This window comes from Mauremys mutica, chromosome 8 (genome assembly GCF_020497125.1).
Source record: "Mauremys mutica isolate MM-2020 ecotype Southern chromosome 8, ASM2049712v1, whole genome shotgun sequence".
Taxonomy (NCBI): Eukaryota; Metazoa; Chordata; order Testudines; family Geoemydidae; genus Mauremys; species Mauremys mutica.
In genome coordinates this window covers 93461320-93475992 of record NC_059079.1, presented here as the reverse complement: position 1 = coordinate 93475992, position 14673 = coordinate 93461320, and the positions used below count along the sequence as shown (strand labels likewise).

Below are 14673 nucleotides of genomic sequence, written 5' to 3'. Positions count from 1 at the left end.
TTGCACCAAGAGTTCACGTGCTAGCTCGATCTAACCTGCTGCCTGCCTAGTGACCCCCGAGCCGAGCAGCTTCCCGCGGCTACGATTGGCTAGCTTCGCGCATACCCGGCCATGTGATTGGTGGCCGTGAGCGGGGTCCCGCCCTCTCTGGGAACCAGCAGGTTACGTTGTGTGCGGGTGGTTAGTTCCTGTACTAGGCCCTGGCGGGGGGGAGGGGGCTGCTGGCGAGTAACTGTCCTGGGGGAGGCGGGGTCCGAGCCGGCGCTGGGGGCCTGGGGCCATGGTGTCCGGGGTGTAGTGGAGGCGCCGGGCGGAGCCGCGGGGGGCACCATGATCATTGAGAACGTGGACGCCCTCAAGACCTGGCTGGCCAAGTTACTGGAGCCGATGTGAGTGAGGGGAGGGGGCGGCGGCGCGGGAGGGCAGCGGGGGGTGGGCGCTGGCGGGGGGCACTGGGTAGGCTGGGGGCGTGTGTGGGCCGGAGGCCCCGGGGTGCGAGGGGCCTGTGTGGCGGCGGGAGGGGGGGCCGCCGTGTTGCTGGCACGGCAGACAATGAGGGCTGCTGTGGGGGGTGAGGGTGTTCATGGGGGGCGGGAAACGGGGGGCGAAATGTGCTGCCCGCTGAAAACGGCTTGGCGGCCTCTCAAACGGATACTCCACCACCGCCCCCCCCCCCCCCGTCGGGCTCGCAAATAATAAACTTCTGGGCTCGGCCAGCGAGTTCCCTGGCACCCCGGGCTTCTGCGAGGCAATGTCCTTGTTCCCGCTGTCCGAAAGGAGCCCTGGGCTCTGCCCCTGCTATGTGGGCGGGCGGGCGGGGGGGGGGGGGTAGGCCAAGGGGACAGAGGCGTGAATGTCCGTGTACTGGGTTAGTGGCAGGGCCTAGTAGCTGACAAGTTCATGCGGCAGCTTCTGTATTGTCACACTCCTGTGCTGGCTCATCCTTTTCGGTAAGCAGAGCGTCTCCTAGAGACTGGCCTTTTTAAATGGTCTGAGCGCAGGACTGGGATCCAGGGACCTTCTGTGTTCTGATCATAGCTCTGCTACTGATGCCCTCTCTGGCCTTGGGGAAGTTATTTCAATCTCTCTGGTCCTCTTGTAAAATGGGGATAATACTTGTCTTCCTACTTCACAGGAGTGTGAAGGTTTAATTAGTTAACACTTGCCCAGGGCTTTGCAGACAGAATACGTGGCACTTGCACCATATTTTGAGGGTTTGGGAGTTTTTGGCTTCAGTGTGCATTTAATCTCCAACTGTGCAACATGAGTTCAAAATTCCCCTCCCCCAATGTAAAATAGTTCATAAAATAAATCTTTAGTCACATTTGAAAAGATGGCAAAAGTTAACACTCAAAATCCACTCCTGAGGATCTGCAGGAAACTTCCCAGTCAAACTTCTGAAGGATTTTGATAATGTGCCATTTTTCTGTAATTACAAAGAAATGTCGTTCTAAAAGAGTCCCTGATGTACTGGGTAAATATTTGTAAAATATATATAAATGCACTCACTTCATAAAATGTTTGCCAGTAACAGGGCTTTCCTGTAATGAAAGCTGTGGGATGGGGTTGTTGGGGGGGGATGGAACTATCTGAATTTTTAGTTTTTATACAGAGGAAAATAAAGGCCTATGTGAATTCACAGTTGTGGAATTTATAAGGTATTAGTAATGTACTTTTTATCACTGAATATATTCTGTGTCTCTGTTTGTCCATTTGAAAATTTGGGGAGGTCCTACGATGAGACTGGCTACAATCTGTTAAATAGCACAGTTTTGTAAAATAATTGTCTGTGTACAGATACACTATGAAAGTTATTGCAGACTAGTTTCATTACATATTTACATGAGGAGTTGTTACAGACTTTTAATAATTACATGCGAGTTAGTAAAGAAATAAACAGTGATATTACTCTCCACTTTGCCATAACGATATTAGGGGTCTGTCCTAAACCTATAACAGCAAAGAAATAGAGACTGGCTGAAACTTTTCCCCATTTCCTATTACCAATGGATGTTTGAAAATTTAAAATATTATGTTTGTATTTACAATGTGGTTCTTTTCCTCTGAATACTTTCACTTTTCACTTGCATTAATTTTGATAAAAAAGCTTAAATTGAGAATTACAGTATTATGTCTTCATTTAAAAAAAAATAGCCTCCAGATGTTCATCTAGCACAGAGGTTGGCAACCTTTCAGAAGTGGTGTGCTGCGTTTTCATTTATTCACTCTAATTTAAGGTTTTGCATGCAAGTAATACATTTTAATATTTTTAGAAGGTCTCTTTCTATAAGTCTATAATATATAACTAAACTATTGTTGTATGTAAAGTAAATAAGGTTTTTAAAATGTTTAAGAAGCTTCATTTAAAATTAAATTAAAATGCAGAGCTCCCCAGACTTGTGGCCAGGACCTGGGCAGTGTGAGTGCCACTGAAAATCAGCTCGCATGCTGCCTTTTTGGCACGCGTGCCATAGATTGCCTACCCTGATCTAGCATATTACTGTCTACAATCTCTATTAGATCATCTGTCTTCATTATTTATTCTGATCGTCCTTCTAACCTGAGCACTTTCAGACTTCTGGTACCCAACCTATACTCTGAATTAATTTCGGCTGGAGACAAGGGTTCTTGGGAAACAGTGTTAGAATTTCTTTGCGGTGGTGATTGTGCATTTGAGATCAATGAGGAGTGAATGTGCAGCACAGATCCTTTCTGGGTATAATAACCACTTTATGCAAGTTTCTGTTATGTAATAAGCAAGTACTAGAATATCCCAGTGGGTCATCCTGAGAGAAATTGGGATGCTAAAGAGGGAGGGATAAAGTTTAAAACAAAAAAATGTTTAGAAGAGATGGAAGCTCTCCCTTTTTTTTTTTTTACAGCCCCTGAAGCCTTTTCTCTTCATTAAATTGTACATGGGGACTAGCATGGAACATATCAACCACACTTTTACAAACCTTCCACTTTTTTGGTTTAACCTTTTTCATTACTGTATTTCTGTACGTCCTTTTGAAACATAAAATGTTTTTTTCCTGCAACCATCAAACACTGGAAATAAGTGAGCAAATTAATAGAGTGTAGAGGTGATTGAATATTTCATTGTGAAGTTTTGCATTTTTCATCAAATAACTTGTTACAAGCAAAAGAACTTTTGAGGCTTCTAAACTGTTTGCTATTTCTAGTGTGCTTTATATTGACAATTCCAAAAGCAAGCAAATGTTGACAGTCAAAGGTCATTTAGAATTTTTTTTTTAAAATAATGAACTTAGAATATATACAAATACATACCCCTGGCATTTTGGGGTCCTGTGCATATATTCACCTAGCTGCTACATTTGTTGCGTTGTATGATGCTTCACTATTGGCAAGTAGGTTCTCATTTTTGAACGTTTTCTGATTGCTGAACAGTGTAACATATAAAGCAACCTTCAGTTTAACTGGTGGTACCAGAGCATTGTAGTACAAAAGGAGGATGTGTTTTAGTGATCTTCACATAGCCAAACAAGGGCTGTTGGGCTGAGAGTGTAATATAATTAGTTTGTGATAATAAAGGCACTTTTAGATAGTGAAATCTGTACCTTGAGAGTACTGTGGAAGAAAAGAAAGAAGGTTTGCATGTTGGCTTCATTCTTTTCACTTATGCTCCTGTGTGAAGAAACAGTGTACGTAAAACACATTTTTCAGGTCTCTTCCTGGTGAAATGTTTGGTTAGTCTATTCTGGTTGTTAAGACATCATACAACATTTCCACTGTGGAACAATCTTCCAGGTCATTTTTCTGTAAGTTTTGCTCATTAATGGTGGGGCACAGTTGTTTTGGGTGTGCTTTCGTAAGGGGGAGTTGGCCAGAAAGGATAGCATCTGCTTCATTGACCTAAGAATTGTATTATGGTGTTTTTTCACAAGCAAAGCCAAAGAATAAGCACTAGGCATGGAAGCTTTTTCTGACATTGTTAGTGGAGCACAAAATAAAATCAAAACAGCTCACTGGTGTGCAACAATGGCAGAAACTGTGCTGTGGCACTGGAGCCAGGTGCAGCTGTGATGTTACTGGATTGCACGATATTATCCTAAAGGTCCAACACCACATTGCCAGAAGACTGTCTTGATGATGCCTCTAAAACTACCGTGATTGTCCAGAATGTAATTTCTAGTGATTTTCAACATTGTTTAACAAAATCAGTTTGTACGTTGCTAAGAATAATTTTTTTCCTCTCTTCGTCAGATGTGATGCAGACCCTTCAGCCTTAGCTAACTATGTTGTGGCATTAGTCAAGAAAGACAAACCAGAGAAAGAGCTGAAGGCTTTCTGTGCTGATCAGCTAGACGTCTTTCTGCAGAAAGGTACTTTTTCTGCTTTCTTTGTAACTACGTAGTTTAATAATTGCATTTAAATTTTATAAATTATGTTGAATATTAAATTGTGTTGAGTGGTATACAGTTGGAAGATTGTTGTTCTACAACATTATAGTTAAAGTTTAGAAAGGATTGTATAAAGTTTTTGTCATGTGTATATGGGAAGAAAAAGAGTAGGCCCCAACAAGTATATTGTGTTCATAATGAGATTTAGCATTTTTTTTTGCTGGGAAATAAAGGATCAAAGGTTCCAAAATCTGATTTTTAAACAATTTTCAATTGAGTTAAAACCTGTTAATCAAAAATTAACACTTAATTTCCTTAAACACTAGTGGCCAGGTTTGCAAAACAAAATTGGGCCATAAATTTCACTACGGGAGCTATCAGGTGGAGAGTACTTCTGAAAATCTGGTCCTTATTTAAGTGCCAAATGGAAACTCAGTTCCAATTGAAAATCTGGCCCCAAAGATGGGTGCTGAGAACTTGGAAATCTGACCCTTAGTGGCCAAATTAGTGGGTATGGTGGGATGGGATTGCTTTTAAACATGAGTAATGAAGATGACGAACGTTCACACTGAGGATCTGAGGTATTTCCCGGGTGCCTGTTTCTCATCATCTCCTCAACAGGATGGAACCATTTTATTATAATAGATGGAAACTTCAGGACTCAAAGGTGCCACTTCACTCCTGTGCCTTTTGAATTTTGACTAAAAAGTGTCTCTTCTTATAGAAAAGTCATTTTGTAAGAACCCTCTTTTTATTGAAAACTGAAGAGCTGTTTGATCTCCCTCCTCCATTTCTGATTTTTGTGAGGAGCCCTTCCTATTCATGCAGCCAGAATTGAAATGCCATTAAAACCCTTATCTCTTGTCTATGCTTTGAATTTTAAGCAAGTTGAGCATAAGCACAGCTCCTCCTGTGTTAACAATGGTGAAAGCTGCAGTGTAGACAGCACGCCATTATTTTTGTCATCATCTAGACTTGCTTTGAGCATCTTTCAATGATGTGATGATAAAAATGTCAGTGTGTCTACGCTATTGCTTCCACCCGAAAGCTGTACTGTATCTAGACCATGTAGGCATGAACTCTGTTTACTATAAGTGTTTTAATTAACTAGGTTAAAGAAAACTGACTAGGCCTGCTAGATATCTCAAAAACAATTCAGTGGTTGAAGTCGAATGATCCCATAAGGGTTGTCACATGTGCACAGAATGTGAAAAGTTAATGTATCACACACAGCCTGCATGAGTGCAGTAGTTACAGTATAGAAGCACTGGTAAGAGGAATAAATATATAATAAAATAACAAGCAGTCAGGACTCAATTGTTACAGTTAAGTTGATGGAATTAAAACTTTAGGGATTTTGAAATATTAAACTTTCACTTGCTAATAAATGTAGATTGGTGGGTTGTATTTTTGCATATTTTTTTAAGCCTATATTGAATGGACTGCATTGTCCAGGGAGTGGAAATGGAGATATGGAGCCTCTCATTTCTAGGCCACTGGTTCAAGTGCAGACCAATTTAATAGAGACTGTAACTTCTCAGTGGCCTTTTGGGATCCACTGTGAAATTTTGTCTTGTTTCCTGTGGATGAGTGTCTGTCACAAAAATTGTTGCCGTCGGCAATCTTATTACAGAGACAAAAATTGAATGAGCAATTGAGATAGTGGGGTATTCAGTCCTAAAAGTGGTCCCTTCACCACAAATTGAGATGTATTAGCAGACATTGTCCATGCTGCTTCCTATTGTGTACCTATGTCTATAGCTGTATAGAGAACATCATTTTTTATGGCTCTCATTCTAGTACCTAACACCACTACAATTCACACAAATTTAAGATAAGGATTTTTTTTTAAAGTAATAATATTTTGCGGTTGGATTTTGGGGAATTGTCTTATCAACATAGTCCTTCCTGACCATAGATTTAAGTCAAGATGTATAATCAAGTTTTGTGTGTATCTTTCTCCTCAGAAACTTCTGGTTTTGTAGATAAACTATTTGAAAGTCTGTACACAAAGAACTACCTTCCTTCCCTTGAACCAGCAAAACTAGAACCGAAGCCCGCAGGTCAGGAAAAAGAAGAAATTAAAGAAGAGGTAATATTAACGTCCCATCCACCTGCTGCTGTGAGTATCTCAAACCAGTCCCTCCACCATCCACTTTTGTAGGAAGTTTTTATAAAAACAAAATATGCTCTGAACAGGCTCTTTAGTGGCTAATGGTCTGTGCTACCATCTCTGAGCTTGCAGGAATGCTGTAAAGGTGGTGTGCTCTGTCCATTGGGTAAGGGAGCATTTTGTGTCCTTTTGCAGACACCCTTTGATCAATGTGGGAGTAGCATTCCGAACTCTCATTCAGCCTCCTTGGCAGTGAGGAGTGACTCTACAATGGACGGATTTAAGAAATGGGGAATGATGTAAGGGCCTTGATAGCTACCTCAAAAGATGCATGTAGATTTCCAAAAGACCACTACTCTAGGTGTAGCTATTGTGTATGCAGTATTAAATGCATAACAAATGGGGTTTGTTTGTTTTTTAGAAAAGTTGTTACCAATTAAACATATTAGCAAGCTTTTTTTTAAGGAATTATCATGGATATAATACAGCTTTCTTTCCACAGCAGCTGCTTTTTATGCTCCTATTCATTGTTGCTCACAATAATAGAAATGTTTAAAAATGGAGGCGCCAAGGTGTGTACCCATCATCAGCCTTGCTCACTTTATTTATATATTGTACTCCTTTCCACTACCTTTTTTAATTACAGTTGTGGTTTTAGATTGTGTATTTCCCCAGGACAGGGAATCTCTTCCTATAAGTTTGTAAAACACCTACCATAGTGGTCCCCTGATCCTGATTGGAGTGTTTGGTGGAGAATGCAATAGAAATAATTCTCTGTTCTCTGGATGTATTGTCATCATGGTTCAGAGAGATTCACAAGCCTGATTTAAGTGAGGTAGTTGTTACAGAAAAGAGCTGGCTATATTTAGATAAGGTCAAATGGGATATATGATATTCTGACCCCCTTCTCCTGCTTCATGTGCATGTATATGATGACAGGTTTCATAGTAGCAGCCGTGTTAGTCTGTATCAGCAAAAAGAACAGGAGCACCGTAGAGACTGACAAATTTATCTGAATATAAGCTTTTGTGGGCTGCAGCCCACTTCATCAGGTGTGCAGAATGGAACATACAGTAAGAAGATATTTATACATACAGAGAACATGAAAAGGTGAAAGTACCCATACCAACTGTAAGAGGCTAATGAATTAAGAGAAGCTATTATCAGCAGGGGAGAAAAACTTTTAAAGTGATAATCAAGATGGCCCATTTTGGACAGTTGACACGAAGGCGTGAGGATACTTTAACATGGGGAAATAGATTCAATTAGTGTAATATCCGAGCCATTCCCAGTCTCTGTTCAAACCTAAGTTAATGGTATCTAGTTTGCATTTTAATTCAAGTTCAGCAGCTTCTTGTTAGTCTGTTTTTTGAAGCTTTTCTGTTGCAAAATTGCCACCATGTATATAATGTACTCTTCGAACTACTCGAAGTTTCCCTTCTAAAATCTCTACTTGATAAGTGAAAGTTGGGAAACAAGGCTTAAGACAAGTGCCTCTAAGTGGATTTTTCATATATCCACTGTTGTCTGAGAGTCTACATATAGATATTGGAAATATCTTACTATGCTTTTGTGGTCCTGTCTGCAATGTGAGCAATCAGCCAAAGGTCATGAAGGCAGTAAATGATCACACATTGCGAACTGTCAGTCAGACCTCCAAAGAATAGTCAAGAATATAATGTTGGGTTTTGGAAAGGGAGACATTTCTCTGCTAAAAGTGTAACTTAGCTAGATTGAACAGTGTAGATGTAAATCTACACTATTTCTAGGTGCCCTTCATTGTATCTAAGGACCATCTCTTCATACCAAAATTCTAATTCGGAAATACCATTTGATCTTGAGTGAAAGTTTATCATACTGCATCCTTATAAGTCTGTCACTTCATTTGATGCCATAACACTTGTATTTAGCTATGATAGTTCATGTTAGAACAGATCTTAAAACTGCCATTGTTCTCTTGGTCTAGAATTGGGTATTTGGGTTTCTTATGTGGGGTTGCATGGGATCAGGTCATAATATAGTCAGTCTTAGACCAGAATGTCTTTTAAATTCATTGTGAAATGTCATTAGCTGTACATTTAGAGATTTGGGATTCCTGTAAATGGAATGACACAGGCTAAAATAATGCAGACAAAGGAAGAATCTTAAACTAAAATATAGTTATCTTGAAGCTTTTATAAAAGAAAATTGCTATTGCCGCTGATGCCTTCAAAATTATTCATATTTTTTAAGTGATGCACTGTTTGGGGCAAAATGGCTACAAATAAAGTTTGAAAACGATCCCCTGTACTGTTTCTAACAGACCAAGTTATGGTGGAACTGAGTAAAAGCACCAGGGAAATTGTTTTTGGCTTTTGTTAATTTTTATAAGAGGTATGACCTGTACAGTACTATCCAAATATATGAATAATTTACCACATCCAGAATTCATATTAGTGATGCAATTACATATGAAAGAAGGCTTGCAAAGCTGCATAGTTTTAAGTTCCTGTTGTCTGGGAAATCATATGCAGAAGATACTATTTGCTTACAGTAAGGAACTCTGCAACCAATTAGAGGATGACAGTGTTTTTCTTTAACTTCAACACCTCCTGTATAATGTAAATTTAACCCAAAAATAGTCTTCTAATTTTGGAAAGCTTTACTGACAAAGGGAAACTAAAAGCTTTTTAAAAGAAGGACATGAACTTTTACAACTCTGCTGCTTTGTTACATACAACATTTAGCATAGGTGTCCTGTTGTCTTAAACAGCTGCTAGCTGTGGTTTGAACTAAATCTAGGTTTATTTCTTTGTTTGATGTGTTGTTTGTTAAATAGATATTTCAAGAGTCGTTTGAGGAAGAACGAGATGGCAGGAAAAAGAAGTATCCTAGCCCACAGAGAAACCGTTTAGATTCTAATGAACAAAGGTTAGTATTGCCATTTAATCACAAGATGTTCATCTCTTTTCCTTTCCTTGCTGGCCAGACTCTCTAACTGTGGATTTTCACCTCTTGAGGCAGTAATTTTACCAGAATGCCTACTCGGTCCTCCCTCCCCTTCTGCCATCAACCTCCAGTAGCTCTTTGATAGAACACAGTCTCCTCTGAGAACACAGCAAGATGTCCCACAGGCTGTTGCTTAGGGATATTTAAGAGTTCCATCTACTCACCCGTATTTCAGAAAGGAGAGAGAGTAGAAGAACATTGGGGGTTTTTTTATGCACAATATTAACAGCAGCTGATGATGTTGGCCGTTCCAGGAACCTATTCTTTCTTGTGAGACAGCATGGCAATAGAGGCACATTTGGGTGCCACTGTCTGAGTAGAGTGAGGAGGGAAGAACATTAACCATTTGTGACTCCAAACTTGTTCTGTGGCTTTTTCTCTCTCAATATATATGGCTTATACATACATGACTTGCAGAACCAGAGAGAAAAAGAGAGATGATGGCAAATGGAGAGACTATGACAGATACTATGATCGGAATGATTTATATAGAGACAAATACGACTGGCGAAGAGGCAGGAGTAAAAGTCGTAGTAAAAGCAGAGGATTAAGCCGAAGTCGTAGCCGCAGCGGGGGTAGAAGCAAAGACCGGGATCTGAACAGAAATATTGGTGAGTAGCCAAAATGTTGCACTGGAAGAACATCTGACTCATTGTAGTGATTAATGCAAAATGTATAAACAAACAGAAGTTGGATGCCTGTGAGTTGTATAAGAACACTAGCTATGGAACTGGCTTGGAGAAGTACATGCTGCTGACATAATTAAACCAATTAAGGTGCTATTCTGTAGTGTAGTATAGTCAGGGGAATTAGGTTTTTTTAAACTCCATTTTAATTTATTCATAAGTGTATTCCATTGGATGTATGCTTCTGGTATTGTGCTGTCTGTTGATAAAACATACTATTGTTCCAAAATGCTGGTATCTTTTTATGCAGAAGTTGATTTATTCCTATAAAATTGTTTCAGTTTTAGGAGGTGGGTTTTTTTTAATACTTAAATGGAATGATGGCATCGTGTTCTATTGGCCTTGTATAGGGAATCCAGGAACTGAAGCGATTGGCAGCATAAAGTGTTGTGGATTTCAGAGTATGTTAAGTAGTGTTTGTCATTCATTCAACGTTAGAGGGAAAAGTTGCTTTCATTTTCAAGGAAGGAAAATAGTTGGATGAATGCGAGCTTTGTGAGAGCAATGAGCAGTTTCTGACGTGGAAACTTCTTTGATGCCTTGGGTCTACAGTTCTAGCATTTTAAGAAAAGTAATTTTACACAAACAGTATAAACATTCTATGTTCTGCATGGTGAATAAGTGAGTTTGTATTACTGTGTAATGTCCACTAACTATCTATGCATTCCGTTTCTCCAGGACTTTGATATACCTAACAAAAGCATGAAAACTTACCTGGTTTATTTTGCTAATTTTTTTTTAAAGCGGAACACAAGGAGAGAGCAAAATTCAAGAGTGAAAGGAATGACATGGAGAGCTCATATAACCCAGTGTCTTTGTCATCCAGTAATTCTACTGAACAGTATTCCTCTGCGCAGTCTATTCCCAGTGCTGTTACTGTGATTGCACCTGCTCACCATCCTGAGAACACAACAGAGAGCTGGTCAAATTATTATAACAATCATAGTGTTCCCAATTCATTTGGCAGAAATCCTCCGCCTAAAAGACGATGTCGAGATTATGATGGTAAGGAAGTTATCGGTTTCTCTCCAACTTCTTCCCTAGTGCCTCTTATTTCTTACCTCTCATATTTTTATTTTTAAATATATCTACTAAATTCTTCACTAAATGCAAGCAGCAAATGAAGATTAAGTGGTAGGTAGATTATTTTTAATGTAAGGATGCATATGAGCCTGCAGTTTGCTTGGATAAGACTTAATCTTGCTGCAAGTGGTTTACTTGAAATCTGACAATTCTTGGCACTGGCAAGAATGTATTAAGTTCATAATTCTACGGGCGTGCCTTTGCAAATACTTCACCCAGCAGCAGTCCTCAGTAAGATTATAGGGTTTGACATAAAACAGGTGGTGATTCTGTCTCCCCTACCTACCCATCCCCCATGTCGCTGTTGAAGTTTGCACACTGTTGTGGAAACAGTTCAGATTCTTTGATGCTAAACTAATATTCCAACTTGAATTCTGGTTTGAAGTTTTATTTAATGGTGTGAAATGTTAGATCAGAATATGCTGGACTTCTTAAATGCATCTTTGTTCTTTAGTGAGAAATCATGGAAATAGTGATACTTGATTAAGTCTTATAGTCATCACTTTTGAAGTTCTTTACAGATGGAAATGAAATTGTCTGTCTGTCTTTGCAGAGCGAGGATTTTGTGTACTTGGCGACCTTTGCCAGTTTGATCATGGAAATGACCCTTTAGTAGTAGATGAAGTTTCATTGCCAAGCATGATTCCTTTTCCACCACCACCCCCAGGGCTCCCCCCTCCTCCTCCTCCTGGTATGCTAATGCCTCCAATGCCAGGTCCAGCTCACAATATGAGAATGCCAGGCCCACAGCTACATCCTCGGCCACCACCTCCTGTCGTGCTTCCTGTATCAAGTAAGTTAAAGTATTGCAGTAGGTTATTTTGTAGTCCTAATATGAATTACTTGGCTCCTGTTAAAAGAAATACTTTTATTTACCCAAAGTAACAGATTGTTCTAGCTTCTTAGCTATTTGTGTGCTGTACAAAACATTTACTAAAATGAAACTTGGAAGGCAGTTTTAAAAATATAGTGTTCACAGCACTATAAATGACTAATATAGAAACTAGAGATGCGGTGGGGAATCTAACCATCCCCCATCCATCATTGTAGGATTGAGCATTTAGATTCATGTACTTAGCACTTCAGTCTCCAATAAGTCACACTATAGACTCAGTATAATATATTCCTTTGATTAGTAGATACTCGGGACTCAAAGCATGTTAAACACAAAGGAATAGATGCAGCTATTCATATACATGGGGCTGATTATTGCTGACAATTAGTTTAGATGACTTTTTTAGGTTAGTCTAGTCAAAATATTCTCACATTAGTTTGAAACTCCTTACCAATCATATAATACTCAAATAACTATTTTAAGGAAAATGTGTGCTGTCATCAAAACTGAACTAGTTTACAGGCAGAGGTTTCAAGTTCTGTAGTTGTCCTACTAGACTTGGTAATAAAGCATATCATACTTAACTTTGAAAAATATGATTTCCCCTCTTAGCTGTAGAATGTCCAAAATAAAGAGGATGCATTCTAGCACATCTAACATTTCTGGTTGATTAGGGTTTTTTGGCTTGTCAGTGGTGGCGCAGTTTCCCTAGCCACTTCTCCACTAAGTCCCAATGTATTTTGCTGGTTCTGGGAAATGTTGGGGCATAGATTGTGCCTGTGAGAAGAATTTTGCACAATACTGGAAGCATGGACACTGTGTTCCAGCACTGTTTTATTCATTACATCAACACAATACATGTGGCATTCTGTGGACTAGTCAGCCAGCTGTTGTGGGAATATGAATAGTCATACTCCATCAGAACTCTCCAAGCATTCAGCATTTGGGCCTCCTGTAAATTTTTCAGATAAGTGATATTCAGAAAATTGTGTGAATGTGAGGTTTAATAATTCATACAATCTTTTTCTGAGGATTGAGTTTGCTAGCCTTTCCCCCCCAAAAATAGTGCTCTTGACCAACTTGTGTGCAAAACTTATGAAGACTTCTGAAATGGCTTCAGGATTCAAGAACTGTGTGGTGATACGTTTAACTTTTATGTTTGTACTAAAAATACAAGGAAATTAAATTTTAAAAAATCTGGATATGGAAAAACATACTGCTCCCTCCTCCTAAAACGAGTACATCTGATCAGCAGAAAAACTACTTGGAGCTGCTTAACCACCATTTTTTTTTCTCAGTAGAAAACAGACAATAGTGCTGTCTGATCATGGTTGAAACCTTATTAATTGGGTACATATGATTAAGCCACTGTTCTGTGGTCCCTTAAAATATGAATAAAAAAATCAAAGCTGTTCTCAGTTTTGTACTGGACTTAAGTAAGTAGAAAAGAAAATAGTAAAATAACTCTCAGCTTGAACACAAAAATGCTTCTGTCCACAAAAGGATTAATTCTTGTCCTTGCAGTTCTTCTTTTAGACCTGTAGTCTAAACCTGGGGTTCTCGCAACAAAATTTTTGGTGGCCTCAGGGTGGCCACTATGATAATTTGGTGGCCACTATGATAATTTTTCCTAAAATACTTAATTAACTTTAGGAAAAAAATACCATAATATATACGCACATGTACATGTCCAAATCATAGTAATTTATTTATGCAAGGTTTTTTTGCAAGCTCAATAATAAAAATAGCATACAGTTGTCTCTATCATTTACTGGACCTAAACAGAATAGAAACACAATTAAGGTGCTTTGCATGTTCTTATCTTTCTTTTGTTTTGTGGTAAGCTAGCTGGGAGGCTGTGAAAAGTGATATTAACAAACATACAAATACCACTTTTCACAACAGTCTTACTCGGGGAGTAGGTAAGGAGGCAGTAGGGGCTGGGGATGATGTAGTGGATGGGTGAGTGGCTGGAGGATTCAGCAAGGACTGGGGGTGGTGCACGAGGGACTGGGGAACAGAGCCCAAGGCCAGAGTCCACTGCCACATGGCTGGAACCTGCCACCCGCCACCCCACTGCCATGGAGAAGATGGGGAACTCACACCAGCTGTCTGCTTCTCTGGCGTTTGTGGCTCCAGGGGAGGTTCACTCCTCCTCTTCCCCCAAATCACCACCTAGAAGGCTGTGGCCACAAGAAAAGCCACTGGCTAAACAGCGCTATTGTGATCTCTTCCTCTCAGTGAGATTTTATTCCCCTGGTGGAAGTGAGGGAGGATCTTTTCTAGCAAATGTAAGCCCTAACAATAACAGTCGTCTCCAGGGGACGAGAGAGTGCCTTTTAGTTTAAACCTTTATTCTTTCTGATAAAATATCATTGAGTAAATGACCCAAATCACGTTTCGTATACAGAATAGAAAATACACCTCTACCCCAATATAATGCGATCCAATATAACACGAATTTGGATATAACGCGGTAAAGCAGTGCTGGGGGTGGGGGGTGCACTCTGGCGGATCAAAGCAAGTTTGATATAACACGGTTTCACCTATAACACGGTAAGATTTTTTTGGCTCCCGAGGACAGCATTATATCAGGGTAGCGGTGTC

General features: G+C 39.7%; 1 protein-coding gene across 2 annotated transcripts in view; it reads left to right on the top strand.

Moving 5' to 3' along the window:
- Window positions 1-306: 306 nt before the first annotated feature.
- RBM27 (RNA binding motif protein 27) overlaps window positions 307-14673 on the top strand; it is a 43541-nt gene continuing 29174 nt past the window's right edge. For both annotated transcript variants that reach the window (XM_045027572.1, XM_045027571.1), the window contains exons 1-7: window positions 307-389; window positions 4225-4343; window positions 6329-6483; window positions 9293-9384; window positions 9880-10073; window positions 10893-11153; window positions 11785-12024. In XM_045027572.1, the coding sequence (XP_044883507.1) occupies window positions 331-389; window positions 4225-4343; window positions 6329-6483; window positions 9293-9384; window positions 9880-10073; window positions 10893-11153; window positions 11785-12024 (1120 nt within the window). In that variant the 5' untranslated portion in view covers window positions 307-330. The remainder of the gene's footprint in view (window positions 390-4224; window positions 4344-6328; window positions 6484-9292; window positions 9385-9879; window positions 10074-10892; window positions 11154-11784; window positions 12025-14673) is intronic.